This window comes from Crinia signifera, chromosome 6 (genome assembly GCF_055691185.1).
Source record: "Crinia signifera chromosome 6, ASM5569118v1, whole genome shotgun sequence".
Classification (NCBI taxonomy): Eukaryota; Metazoa; Chordata; class Amphibia; order Anura; family Myobatrachidae; genus Crinia; species Crinia signifera.
The window spans coordinates 126410032-126425146 of record NC_139222.1 but is presented as its reverse complement, the minus strand read 5'-3'; the positions used below and the strand labels follow the sequence as shown (position 1 = coordinate 126425146).

Sequence of the window (15115 nt, the reverse complement as noted above, 5' to 3'; positions counted from 1 at the left end):
CAATGTCTGTCAAATAGCACATGTATTGGAGTGACATACCGAGCTGTGCTTGCACACTGTCTTCAAAGACTGCTGATGTCACATTAAAATAAACACAGATGTTCTGGGACAACCACCGTGGGACAAAATACTGAAAAATAACATTTATTATTTAATCGATCCTGATAATGTTATTCTATTTGATTGCACCCATCAAGGCCTCCAGAGTGAAGCTCCTTGGGACAGCATTTATTGTCTACATTATCACACTGTATGTAAAGAGATTATTAGCAAGGCCATGTGTTGCATGACCTGTGCTGAAGTATCTTCCAAACAATGTTTTGTCAAACCACTTACTGATCTCCTCAAATAAAAATACCTCACATTTTGCTAGAGATTCCTGCTGGAAATACAAGCTTTATAAAATGGTTGTAATGGTTCTCAGCAAGACAGTGAAGATCAGGACATTTTTTGAGATTCTAGATCCTAAAACCTCTTTTAACAGACTGGGATCACTGTTTAAGAGGCACATAAGTATATAATTAGGGATAATCACATTAAAATGGGCTCCTTACTTAGTCATCAGAATGAGATTAAATGAGGTTACTGAAGTCAGCCCTCCATAATACGACTACAGGCCTAATTCAGACTTGATTGCAAAGCTCCTTTTTCCCCCAAAAAATGTCAAAACCATGCTGCACTGCAGGTGAAGGTGAGGTGTTTTGAAACTGAAATCTAAATTTCAGTGTAAAACTAAAGCAGTCCACATTTACCCTGCACAGAAACAAAATAACTCAAATCTGAATCTTTGCTCATTAAAATTTTCCCCACCTGAAATGCAGTATGGTTTTGTGCATTTGAGAAAAAAAAGGTGCTTTGCAATCAGGTCTGCATTAGACCCTACTGTATATTATATATGTGTAGTCAGAGTCTATAAAAGGAAAGAAGGCAGCCACCTTAACAACTAAAGGAAGCAGGTGTATAGGGTAGTCTTTTAAAACTCCAGCCAGGGCAACCAAGAGAGTGAAAAATCTGAGAGTGGTAATATAAATCATTGCCCATCCATGCTTTTAAACCAATCACTAATAGAGGGAGGAGAAAATTATCACCAATGGGCTGTGATCACGGACTCTGTTGAATTATTAAGGTGCTAAAGGATAGAGACTATTCTATATACTAGTTACAGCCGAGGAAATGTTTAAAAAAAAAGGCAGGTATCCCAGAACATGGCCCCCTGGAATTGACTTAAAACACTTAAAGCTCAAAGCCCAAAGGGTAGAAAGTATCAGGCAGTCCTAACAAATATGTCCTAAAAAGGTCCTTACAAATTCTTGTAAGGTTCATTAAAAAAAAAAAATTTGTAGATACTCAAAGGTTGCCGAACTGAAAGAGATAACATGTGGGAACTGTTCCACAAGAGCGTTGAGAGTGGTCAGAAGGCTGGAAATGGCAAGAACATCTGCAGATAGTGCCAGTTTATGATCCAAAGCCCTTCTATAAACATCCTTAATCCTCCCAAATGTGCGAATCTCCCTTGCCAAGGCCTTTCGAAACAACCTGTATCAGAAATGGTACGAGACAAGGGATGAATACTATTTCTGTTATGGAAAGGTTCCAAAAAAGGGCACCACTGACTTCTAACCTAGAAAGGGTAAGAAGGCAGTGGAGACAGAGTTGACAAACATTCAAGTGCTCAAGAAGTCCCTATCAAAAGGACTACTCTGCATCTGTGGACAGCAAGACCATCTAGGGTCGACCATTCCGAGCATGGTGAAAGAAATATATTTTGTGGTGTTGTCTATTGTCAGTCTGCCAAAGACAAATCCCACTTGATAGGAATGAGTCCCAGATGAGACCTGGATGAAGACTCCGTTTGTGATTGGACATCAATTTAACAAACAACTTCAAATTGGATATGAAAAAGGAGATACGTTTGTAAGTGAAGCAATGAGATTGCTCCTTGCCAACTTTGGAGAATATTATACAGTATATGTTTCAAAGACTGATGAGAAAAGGCATCATCAACATACACAGCATTTCCTGTGTGGGGAGTTTTATAAGTCCTGTGTGTCAGCCGGTGCTTGATACATCCTATTAGTGTATTTTGACCCTTTAGGAAAGGTACAGTATAAGGACACTGCCTAAATACACTGTGAAATAACTTCATTTCGCTCCCTGCTCTATTTAGAGCCAGAGTTTGCAGTTCATGGAGAAATATCTAGACAGGATAATCCTCATATCTCTCCAAAATGTATGTCACATCAAAAGTTGTAAATTGGGACAATGGGACAGCACTAGAGATGGCTGAATTTAGATCAGCTGTTCCATACTTCTCACATAATCCTCTTATCAATACAAAGCAGTCAAACGTGAAGTCAAGTCTTCCTCTACAGCCAAACCTTAATGCACAATTATGTTCAGGACTACATAATAACAAACCCATTCCTCAAAACAATGGGATATATTTAGGGTACAAAAAAGGTGAGACAAAGCAAACAAACCATAAACAAAAACATTATTATTATTATTTGTAGTAGTAGTAACAGAGCTAAATGGTTTATCCCACTAGAGGTAGAAGTAGAGTTAACACCAGCATCAGGAATCTATGAAAGGAAGTTAGCATACATAAGATGCTGCAAAGACTGTATTAGCTGCACAAGAGTAGAGTTGTCATGTGCAGAATGGGTCCGATAAAGAGTTTATAAAAGAGAGCGTATACCACAGCATTATAGTTCAGTGGAATCATTGCTTTTGGGAAGAGGAGAGCATGTCAGTTCATTCTGGCAGCGTTCCTCTCATCAGTTACCAAGGTAGAACAGTGTTGTAAAAAAAAAGTCACTTGAAGTGACTACTGAAGGGGTGGTATCTGTAGATATCCCAGGGATGATCAGGGAGGTCAGCAAGCTTCTAGTGCTTGCATTATTAGTGTCAATAGCAGCAGATCCTTATTTTCGTGTAATATGGGTGTGGGGTACAGAACAAATGTTTATAGGATTTAATGGTAGTGGTTATAGAAGAACTGGGCAATAAAATGAAGATGGTCAGAGGTGATCTAAAATCATTTGAGAAAGATTTTGTTCAAATATTTAGGGCGGGATGTATTAATATACATAGCCGCCCTTCTCCATGCCCCCGCCGCAATGCCAGCGCATATGTACTAACATTTGCGGTGCGGTGACGGAGGCCCCCCGCGATACCTGTACTGTGGTGTGCAGGGGGTCTCCGTCACCCCCCAGCCGCCTACTGCTCCCCTGCAGCTAGGGCAGCTCAGCGTGGCTGTCCCCGGGGCCTCCTCCTCCCCCCTGCAGCCGGAAGGACATTGCTAGCGGGAGGAGTGGTTTACCTTCCGGGGCCAGGATAACCTGCAAGAAAGTAAGAAGCATATGACCCTCTCTCTGGACTGACTGTGCCCACTGCGGGTTGCATTTTGCATGGTTCCAGATGGTGACATCACACGCAGAATAAGGTACAGTAGCATGCTGTTGGCAGGGCTGCATCCATTTTACATAATTGCAATATATGGTGGGGGCCCCAGAGATATCAGAGTACCAGGCCTCAAGCTTACTGTTGCTGGCCCTGCTAATTCTTGCCACACGCAACCACAAATCTAACCTGCTTAGAGAAGGCAGGATGAATCCATTCATGTCTAGCCCTGCCATCTTCATGTTCCAAAATATTAAATTAGGCAAACACATGGGTGTATTTGCTGTATATAGACACCCACATTATAGAGATAAAATGTATTACTTTACGTATTAGTCTTGAGGATATCAATATAAAGGCTGTTTTAAACTTTTTTGTGTAATCATCCCCTGGTTTCATAAACTGTATGAAATAATCTGTATACATATCTATGTTTATTAAATGGGTGCTGACATACTTCTTCCATAGTAAATAAATGCAATGATCCTCCACAGCCTCCAATGGCGCAATACCTTCATGGTGAGATTACTATGGATCAATTGCCAGAAATGTTTACATAGCATTTACCAACAAGACTGTGAGGCATTGTTAAAAAAGTGCATGCATATTACCTAGAAAATCTATACATATATCCATGGTAAATTTATATACGGGCAGTACGGATGGTGTAATGGTTAGCATTACTGCCTCACAGCACTGAGGTCATGGGTTCGATTCCCACCATGCCCCTAACTGAGTTTGTATATATTCCCCGTACCTGCGTGGGTTTCCAGTAGGTACTCTGGTTTCCAACCACATTCCAAAAATATACTGGTAGGTTATTTGGCTCCTAACAAAAAAAACCCCCTAGAATGTCTATGTTTGCATATATATGTGGTAGGGAATATAGATTGTAAGCTCCACTGGGGCAGGGACTGATGTGAAAGTTCAAATATTCTCTGTAAAGTGCTGCGGAATATGTGTGCGCTATTTAAGAAAATGTTAATAAATAAATGATAAATATACATTAGAAGCAATTAACAGTTAAGAAAACTATGTACTGTAGTAAATAAAGAATATTAACATTAAAATTTCACTTAGGCTCTGAAATAGAAAGGACCCGAAAAATTATGCAAAGATGTGAAAAAAGTACGCACTTTTATGTTCCTGCAGGCTATAAAAGGGTTGAATAGTAAATTAGGGCTTGCACACTTGGCTCATTACAGCAACATTAGAGGTGGTGAGTTAATCCCTGCTCTCCTGACACTGGGAGGTGCTGTCTCACTCCCCAGCAAATGTGGAGTTTTGACAGAATTAGCAGGATTCCAGGAGAGGCGAGACACAAAGTGAACAGCCTTAAACTACTATTGAATTTCTGCAGTGTGTTTACATTTTAACACATCATAAATTTCAACCTTGTTACGTTGTCATTACAACTCTTAGTACTCTCCAACTGCTGGCAAAAAGGAAAGAGCAGTCTGTAAATAATAGTTAGCAAAATCACTTTGCACTCCATTAATTCATAAAACACTCCCTATCTACTTCAAAAGCAATCTCTTTGTCACCACACAAAATGGTGTTTTCTACTATAACGATTTGCTACTTGTACTTGTCATAACTACATGAGGCAAGTATGTTATTGTAAGCAGCATTCTTGAAGTTAAGTTAGGTAGTGCTCTATCATTCTCTTACCTCCACACTACCCTTCAGCTAGATGTTGCAGACTCCTAGTAATCCTATCATAAATCACATGCAAAATCCAACAGAAGTATGCAGCAGGAAGTTAATACCTCTGGGAGAGATGATCAGAATGCCATATTGTACTTTAAAATCACAATGATCTAACACATGATAAATGTAAACTGAGACTGCATGGCCCTTGTCCCTGCAGATACAAAGAGTAAAAGTATACAGCTGTAACAAGGTTGCTTTCAAATAACCACAATTCAAAAATAGCAGGATCTGTACAACAAAAAATAATGAAAAACAAAAATGTCTCGTGTTAAGGTGTCCATACACGTTGAGATTTTTCTGTGCTGTGCGTATTGTACTTAAAAGTGCCGTGTGATTTTGGCACTTGTAGGGGATGCGATGCGATGTACAGTACTGTGCGGTGTCACCTAATAGACATCGCATCGCATGACATGTACTACAAAAGTGATGCGATGTAGCACAAAAAGTACTGCCTGCAGATACTTTTTGTGCTATACAATATTGTACCCGCGAGGACGCGCATCGCATACCTGCAGGTACCAATGCAATGTGTTTTGCACTTTAAGTTCAAAATGCATGCTAAAATCGCAACGTGTATGGGCACCTTTAGATCATCCCCTGTACAAGGCTCTATAGTATAGAGCAGTGGTTCCAGAGGTGTATTGGCCCACCGGCAAACCGGCCCATTTCCCGGTGGGCCGGACCAGATTTCCCTCTGGCTGGGCCACCTACCTTGGGTTCCAAGCGGCCGCAGCAATGCCTGGTCACAAACGGCAGCATTGCCCAAAACAAATATGGCCGTCGCATATATTATATATTAGTATTGGGCTACGCTGCACTTTGTGAGCAGCAGCGGCCGCTGGATGATGACTGAAGCGCGGCGGTGGTGAGTAGTGTCCGCACCCCACCCCCGGGCTGTAGTGTTGGCACCCGCAGCACCCCCCACCACCACCCCCTGGGCTGTATTGCGATCCCAATCCGCCCCTGAGTGGTTCCCAAACTTTTTTGAATCAAGGTGCCATAAAACATCAGAATCTTTTTCATGGTGCCCCTAGGCCAAAAGTTTCTTAGGGAGAAATTTTGAAAACAATAATAAAGTAAAATGTGTGCATATGTCTTCCTTATGTTCAATTATGTGGTAATGGACAAGATTGGTTTATGTTTGTCTATATAAGTTATAACTGGAAGCCACAAGCACTTCTTAGCATAACACATTAACAATGCCACAAAGCACAGTTTGGGAACCACTAGTATAAAGGTAAATCATGTTTGCACAGTTGTTTCCCAGCGCTGGAGTCATGGGACAGATTCCATAATCCAGTGGTCTCCAACCTTAATTGGGTGTTAGCTACTCGAGACGAATTAAACCTAAACCTTTTTGGTAAAAAAAAATTAAAAAGTCTGGCTAATTACCTATAAAATGCCCCGTTACACATTATGCCACACTAGCTGAACCTATTTATAATATTAGAAAAGGTGTTGACACCCATTCGGTGTCGTTCCATTTCAAAGATATTCACAATAAAAAGGAATGTGCTACTAAAGGCTTCTGGGCTGTCCAACAGGTCTTCCCAAAGTGCAGAAGCAGAGATCTGGAGAAATGTTTATCTCAGGCATAGATGAATTGGATACATTTATTAAAAACCCTGATCCCCAGAGGTCTTAATAGCGATTTTGAATTGAACTATTTTTTAGAATAGACTTTTTAGAGTGCTCCTTTCAGTTTATATTTTATTGTTCATTAATAAGTTTATTGGTTTTAATATTGTTTTTAACTTTCTGCTTATTTTACTTTCTGCTTGTTTTTTTTATAATGGATTTTTGCGATCACCTATTAGGTTATTTGTTTCTTTCCCACCTTTATTGTGGTGTGATGTGGTGATTGTTATATTAAGATAGCGCTATTAGTCGCATGTTAATTTCTTTCACTTTGAACACTATGCCACATGCCATAATGCCTCTGACACAATATGCTGCACACTGCAATGCCCCTGAAACATTATGCCCCACAGTAAGGCTTTTCATTTAACTGCTCGTTGCCAGGGTTGTCATGCTTGTTTCCAGATGTGCATGCACTTTACCAGGCAGTTACATTGTAGAAGATGCAGCTTTTCTGAAAGCTGTATCTTCTCTCTGTGGCGTCAGCCACAAGCTCTCCTGGCACTTCCGGGTTACACTGTAGCGATGTGCTCCCTGTCAATCATCAACAGATGGGAAATTAAATTACTGGGGTATCAATTAGCTTTTTGTAAATTACAGATAAGGGTGTATCTAGTGGTCCAAGCACCTCTGCAAACTAAGGGACTGGCACAACCCATATTGTAAATTCTAATAGCGCACCCTGTAAACAGTTATGGCCTTGTGGAGATGGGACATGGTCACACAATAGTACCCACATTTCTAATTAAGCCATACAGTAGTGTCTCTTCCCATTACACCACATAGTAGTCCCATTGTTCACGTTACACGGCACTACACCCTTATACAAGTTATGAAACACAGCAGTACATATCATGCCACATAGTATGCCTTATAAATGTTACACCAGACATTGTGAGCCCCTTAATAACATTATGCCACACATAGGGCCTTATTTTGGTTCACTCATTCTGGCAAATTCCTTCTTAGATGGACAAAACCATGCTGCACTTCAGGGGGGGCAGATGTAACATGTGCAGAGAGAATTAGATTTGGGTGAGTTATTTTGTTTCTGTGCAGAGTAAATACTGGCTGCTTTATTTTTACACTGCAATATAGATCTCACTTTGAAGTAAAACCCCACCCAAATCTAATTCTTTCTGACATGTTACATCTGCCCCCCCTGCAGTGCACAAGGTTTTGTCCATTTAAGAAGGAATTTGTCAGAAGGAGTGAACCAGAATAAGGCCCATAGAGAGAAGCAGCAGTCAGTGAGGATGTCATGGGTACACCAGTAATACAGTTATAGCTCTGCAAATATACAATATTTCCCTATCAGTTTGTGTTATCAAATGTTACTTAATTCATTTGTTTAATTTCAAATTATGAAGCTGATTTATCAATGAGTTGTATTACTCGTAACAAGTTTTAAAACTTGTTGCATATGACAAATGTTGCCCCAGCTAAACAGCTTGAAACTGTCATTTTTCAAAACACGTGAAAAGAGCTAAGTAGCTAGAGAACCATTTATCATATGCAACAAGTTTTAAAACTCATTGGAAGATCAGCACCTTTGGATTTTTGCTTTTAAGAATGAACAATTTAAAGTAACATTTTTAAGCTTGCAGCACATGTAATGATCAGTAAGTATAATCAGAACATAGGGAAGGCAGGTACCAGGTATGGAGTGGGTGAAGATACAACAAAGTTATTTCCATTTTTAATGACCAAGTCCACACAAAACGGTCACACAGAAACGGACAACACTAAAGCTAGCCATACATCAGGACGACCTGCATATGGTCTGATCGTATGCAGGTCATGGAGCAATTGTATGTGCTTAAAAAGCTTAACTGCCCTGATAAAGAAAAATGCCTATTTTACATACAGTACTGTACAGTAAAGTAGTTCTTGCACTATAGTGTATCTCAATGGAGATGGACAAATGTCATAGATAGTCTTGATCAGCGGTGTGGAACCTTCGTCCCCTGTAGCAAGGTTAAATGGCCCTCCGCCTTCCGCCTCCCCACCCCCGTCCATCCGACGGCTTGCCCGGGCTTGAAGATAGGGCAAGATCTCGTGAAAGGTCGGGAGATCTCGCGAGAGGGGTATTCAGTAGCAGCTGGAGCTCAGCAGCAGCCGCAGCATGGGACAGGATGGGTGAAGCTGGGTGCCTGGGATTTGTAAGTGCCTAATATGAATATGCATATGGCCCCCAAAGGATGTTTTTTTTTGTTTTTTTTACACACTGTAAATGGCCCTTGCAATGAAAAAGGTTCCCCACACCTGGTCTAGATGAAGGAGGCTCCATCTTTATATGTAATACTATTTGATTGGTCTGCCTGCTCCGTGGATTGGGTGAGTGTGTCTCTGAATAACCGTTTATGGACCCTGCACCAACATAACTACTAACAATGAGTGCCTGCCTGCTTTATCTGTTATGGCTATAAAACAACAAGACAAGACTGATAAAATAACAAATATATATATATTTATTTTAATAAAATGTAAATTCGAATATCAGGTGGATCAAAAAAAAAAAAAAAAGAATATATCCCAACATGGGGAAATATTAAAAAAATCTAGCAATGTCATATAATGAAGGAAGCTCCCATATCAATATGAATATTTTATCACATGCACATCGTCCCTATAGAAGTCAAAGTGTGTCACCCACTGCCGTTTAACAGTTCTTGGCAAGCGGCATATCCTGCTGATAAATATCAGACTACTCAAATGAAAAATTGATGGTGCGGCAAAAAGCAGGTCCATGGCTCTGTGATGTATTATATTCCAGGGGTGTCAGTGCAACCCTGGGGTCTTCCATTAAGCCTCTGACATGTTTCGATCCAACCTGGGAGCTTTTTCATAGTGAAAGCTTTCAGAGAATGCCGAGGAATGGACATTCTCGGTGTGTGTCAATCTCAAGCAGAACATTGGCCAGAGCCAGGAGAGGCTGGCGATTCTCACCAAATGGACAGGCAAAGCCTAAAACAGGGAAATCAGAAAACATGCTAAGCCCAAATGCTGCCGTAACATCATAGTTATGGGGCATCTGGGTGAACGAAGCAGTCTAAACTACAAGGTGACATGGACACCATGGGTCAATATTAGGATACTGAGAAATAGCAGAAGAGTTGGCCATAATTGTGTTACATGGTGGCATACACAAGGCTATAAGAATTTGGACCTAATTGTCGAGGTAAGTAAGTGCAGCACAAAATTCAATACAAAGGAATAGTCCAATAGTCAATAAAGTCCAAATTCATAAGGCATCTTAAAAAACAATGCAGGGAGAAATTTTCATTTAGTCCATGTGGAGCCATTGTGTTGAGTCTGTGGATCCAGCAAGCTTCCAAATGAAGTAACATCTTTCCTCTGTTGCCCCTCTGATGTTAACTGGGACTTGATCAATAATGCTGTATTTTAAGGTATTCAAGCTGTGTTTTGGCCAGTTTGAATGTCTGACTACCAGTTGCTCCTGTACCTTTCCTTCATGTTCATACTTGATTGCAGTCCTATGCATAGCCATATGCTCTTTGGAAGTCACAGTAGTCTTCCCCAGGTACATCAGACCGCAGGGACAATGGGCGGTATTCAATGAGCCTGATTCGCCATGTTTTTATGGCGAATTTGTGCTGTTTGGCGAATTTTTGACTAAAACGGTGAATCACCCTATTCAATGACCACATGGCGAATACATTTGAAGGTTTTTTTCGCCATGATTCACCGAGTAGCAATCGCTATCTTTTTATGGTGAAGTGGAATGTGAACTTTTAAAATAAAGTGTTTTGTTTTTTACATTTGGTGTCAAAAAATCAGGAATTTTATTCTGAGGAGGGGCATGCTATTTTTATTCATGTGCTGTAAGCACATGAATATATATTTAATTTAAAAAAAAATATATATATATTTTTTTTTTTTACACAGCAGCCAGCAGGGGGCGCCGGAGCCGAGCCGCTCATTACATATTCATATATTCACTGCACCCGATCGTTACGATTGGGTGTAGTGAATATACGCGGTCCCCTGCTGGCACCCCGGGGGGGCAGCCTGTGCTGCCTGGCACCCGGGGAGCCCACCTCCCCCCCACAAACGTTCTGGGGCAGGCAGAGAGACTTCCATCTCTCTGCCTGCCACCGTCCTCAGGCTCCCTGCGGCGTTCGCCGCAGGAGCTCATATTCGTCGGTCGGCGAGCCCCTGACTCGTTGAATACCGGAGCCAGCGAGGCTCCGGAACGTGGCGAATGTGCAGCGAATCCTAAAAAGGATTCGCTGCACCTCGCAGGTATTCTCATTGAATACCGCCCAATGTATGTAGTAAACCACAAAGCGGCTGCTGCAGGTGAGTGTATGTTTAATCTGGATCCCAGCTCCAGTATGTGGATGTGAGAATTCACACCCAGTCACTAAATATTTGCAAGTAGTGCACTTGTAGCATCCAGGTTTCCTGAAAATAAAGTTGTCACTTTTTTATTTAGTAGGGTACTGATATCATTCTTGACAAGTAGGTCCTTCTAGCTCCTGCCTTTCGAGTAGCTGGACATAATCTTTAGGTAAGTTCAGGGTCAGCCTGCAGAATCAGCCATGCCTCTGCTACTTGCAAGTATGCTAATTGTATCCATAAGTGCATGTATCATGTTTCTTTGCTTGGATGCTACTATTATAGTTGATACAGCGTAACAGGATGTTTTTCTGACTTTTTATTTGATATGCCAGAACTGACAATTGCTTTGGGTATTTTATTGTGATTTCTATGTTTTATTGCCACCTGTCTTGAGGTTACTATTGTGTACTCCCTGATGACCCCTGCACCTCCGTGTGCACGGCACCAGGTATGACATCACTCTCCACCCCGGGTGGGACAACTGTGTATTTTTATTTTGCTCAATATCCTGATACAAGTTTATATAATGAAACTGAAATGTTGATCTAACACAGGTGTCCTGCGCTGTTAATTATTGGATTACCTAAGTCCCTGAGCACTGCTCCCCACCAAGTATATTACAGGGCACCTCTCGGCTACCATGTGAAACCACCGGGGCAATTTATTATCTGCAGAGGAATTGAGTGCCGGTACCTGGTTGTCATAATACATGTGTGTGTTTGTTTATGTACATAGAAGGAATGCTTCTAGTTTATGCATTCATTTTTCATATGTTAATTTCATAGAAAGAAAGTGTATTGCTGGTAAATGGAAAAGCTCTAATTAAACCTATTTTGCGTATGTTCTTTTTGTTTGCAGCTTGAAAACATCTGGCTATTGTATTTTGTCGAATGAAGGCAGATGTTTGGATCATCTGGCAATGGCCTCTAAACAAAGGTTTTAATGCAATTAGCAAGACCAGACGTGAGGCCTGTATGAAAATGTGTTAGCATAATACTACAGGGATCTCAGTTCAGCCACATGGACAGTTCGAAACCAAGTGCTATCCAAAGGAGGAAAATGGAAATGAGCATGAACATGTTTTAATTTATATTTTGCACTATCAAAAGATCAGATGGACCAATTGCAGTTCTATCACAAGTTGATCATGGAACAATCCAAGAGTTTTTTTAGGCTATGGAGTGGAAAATCAGTTAAAACAGGAGAGTATTTAAAAAAAGGATCTGAATTACTCAGGTAGAATGTACAATAAAGGGCTAAGCTCACAGATATTTTCATATATGAATATGAAGCAGGAGGGAAAAATATACTGTCCAGTCTGCCACCTAATTTTACTGAAAGTCATTGAAATTAAATTACATGCATAAAGGTTTCATGGAATCAAATTTTTCTTAATCCTTAAATACAGAGAAATTCCATTTGAATTTTGGTTACAACACTACGGAAAAATGTAATAGCCTGATGTTTAAAAGTGGTAAACAGTTTAGGCAAAACTAACTTGCTGGAATTTTATTGATGTCTTCAAGTCATAAGGCTATTCGAGTTTAAATTAGTCCACAACCATGAGCTACATTGAGTCCCATACTGCTCAAAGACAAATTAGATTTTAAAGCATATAAAAACATAAGACCTAGCTGACGGTTCCCTTTGGACAATTGCCTCAAGTGTACATAGATAGTTTTTAAAACTAGGGTTTAACAAAAGCAAAAAAAAAACAAGTACAACATAAGTACATTATATGAAAATACGTGTTTATCACAGATCATAAAAAGTGTGCTTCAACATAGTCAACTCTACACAATATTTCTGAGCACATAGCACATTACTGTATAATGCAGAGATGCTACTGATCTCTACCCTAAAGATTAATAAAGGATAGACTAGATGGTATGTGCCGTCAAATTCTATGTTCCTAGTTTACTCTTGGCACAAAAAAAAAAAAAACACGTTCCCACAGTACAGACCACAAAATTTACTAGGTTATATCAGGGGTATAAATAGGAATCCTTATGATATGATAATCAATTCAAAAAGTATTCCACTATAATTGTATGTATAATTAGACATGTTTGCTCATCACATGGATGACTACCCTTCTGCTTTGAAGAGCTTTCATCACGGAATGGGAAATAGCCCACCCTTATTTAAAAGCATCACATGCTGTAAACCAATTGTTGTTACTAGATTTTTTTTACATAGCAAAGTGTACAGATATTCTACTATATATTCTACAGCCTATTGTGCAATTTAAATTATGCACAATAGGCTGAAGTGCACATCACAGATAATTATATGAGAACAACATTGGTGGTAGTCTTATCCGCTGATATGAATGTTCGCATGCAGTTTGGATGATCCATCCCAAACATAGTGGATGATCCATCACAAACTGAATTGTGCCTAAGGAGTGAATGTAATATAGCCTGCAACATGCAGACATAAGCGAGTTCCAAGCTAGACGGTCTGCAATTTACATAGGGTAAAAATGTATAAGAAAGGGTACACATGATGCCTGAAAGTCAAATACTTTTACACATACCTGTGTCAGTGCAGGAAAATTCAATTCATTGTGCCACCAAGCATCTTCACTATGCACATATTGCCCACTTACAGTAGTGCCGATATTGCATGCAAGGAAAAGCTTTGCGCAGTAATAATTTAAGTGTGCCATTTTTAGGAGATAGGGGTGCAAACTATTTTGAACTGACAATTATGTGATGACAAAAGTAGCTTCTGGATGCCCACTTTAGCACCGACAAAACAATACACAATTTTAAATCTAAAACATTGAATAAAAAGCAACAGGATCATTTAGAACCATCAAATTTTACTTTATCGCACTTTGCTCACCTTTCTGTTGAAAGTCCAACGGGTACCTATAAAATAAAAACAATACAAAATTATGCTTGTACATTTTATGGTTGTGAAATATATTATTGTGTAAAATGCTCAGCATGAAGACACGAAGAGTCGGCATTAAGCTTCAAATATCCCAGGAGATTCTAAATACTGTGTGGATGAGTCACTTGTTCAAATTAATATATGGACAATTTATTTACAACCACAACATAAAGAACCTAAGTGGAGGTAATGCCTTTCACTCCGACATCAAGAGAAAAAGTGAACCAAGGATGTAAAAGCTCTGAACCACCAATTATAGGCAAATTCTTAAGGGAGGATATAAGAAACACTTCTGGACCGTCAACTGATCTAATTAGCACTCAATCTACAGTAGTGCAAAACAGACAAAGCATACGAACACTCTTGTGTTTGCTCAGCTGTACCTATATTAGTTTGCATCTGCCAATAGGATGCATTAGGCAAAAAAGGTCCCTTTTTGCCAAGCAGTGCAGTTTTGCAAAATTAATTTGAGATTATAAAATTATATTAATTAAATGACAACTAAGGGTGGCAAGGCATATTTATAGGGGCAGTCATTGTTCAGAAGAGCACACATTTTGCAAAACACCCTTATTGTTGGTATATTTTTGGTATAAGTACTGAGCAAGAGGTGAAGGAATAATTGTAACATTACATACATTGTATCTTTCAAGTTGCTCTTTCCAAAGCTCCCGATGACCAATATGAAAATTATTAAATCCAATTAAAAGAAAAACTATGCTAACTAATAAATGCATCCGAAGAGAATAATATAGATGTTTTATTAAATAAATGGAGTGAACAGTTTGCATGTCGGTTGACGGTCAGTACTGCAACATCGGAATCCCCACTGTATAAATGCCCAACAGTTGCAGGGACGTGCAGTCAGGGGAGGCAGTGCCTCCCCTGTTATTAATGATTAAAATAATACAAAGAAGATACTTATGACAAATATTCTGTGTCAAAAGTATCTACTTTATACTATTCTAATCATTTTTAATTGTGCATCATGTTATTGATTTTAGAGGCAAAGAAAGCGGTGCCTCCAGCTGCCCTTACAAACAGATAGAAGCAGAGGGCGGGCAAGGGGCGGGGACAAACAGAGGGCTGTAAAAGC

At 39.8% G+C, this 15115-nt stretch overlaps 1 protein-coding gene across 2 annotated transcripts in view; it reads right to left on the bottom strand.

Annotated features, from left to right (window-relative positions):
• SKAP1 (src kinase associated phosphoprotein 1) overlaps nt 1–15115 on the bottom strand; it is a 489215-nt gene that overhangs the window by 466883 nt on the left and 7217 nt on the right. For both annotated transcript variants that reach the window (XM_083147061.1, XM_083147060.1), the window contains exon 3: nt 13969–13994. In XM_083147061.1, the coding sequence (XP_083003187.1) occupies nt 13969–13994 (26 nt within the window). The remainder of the gene's footprint in view (nt 1–13968; nt 13995–15115) is intronic.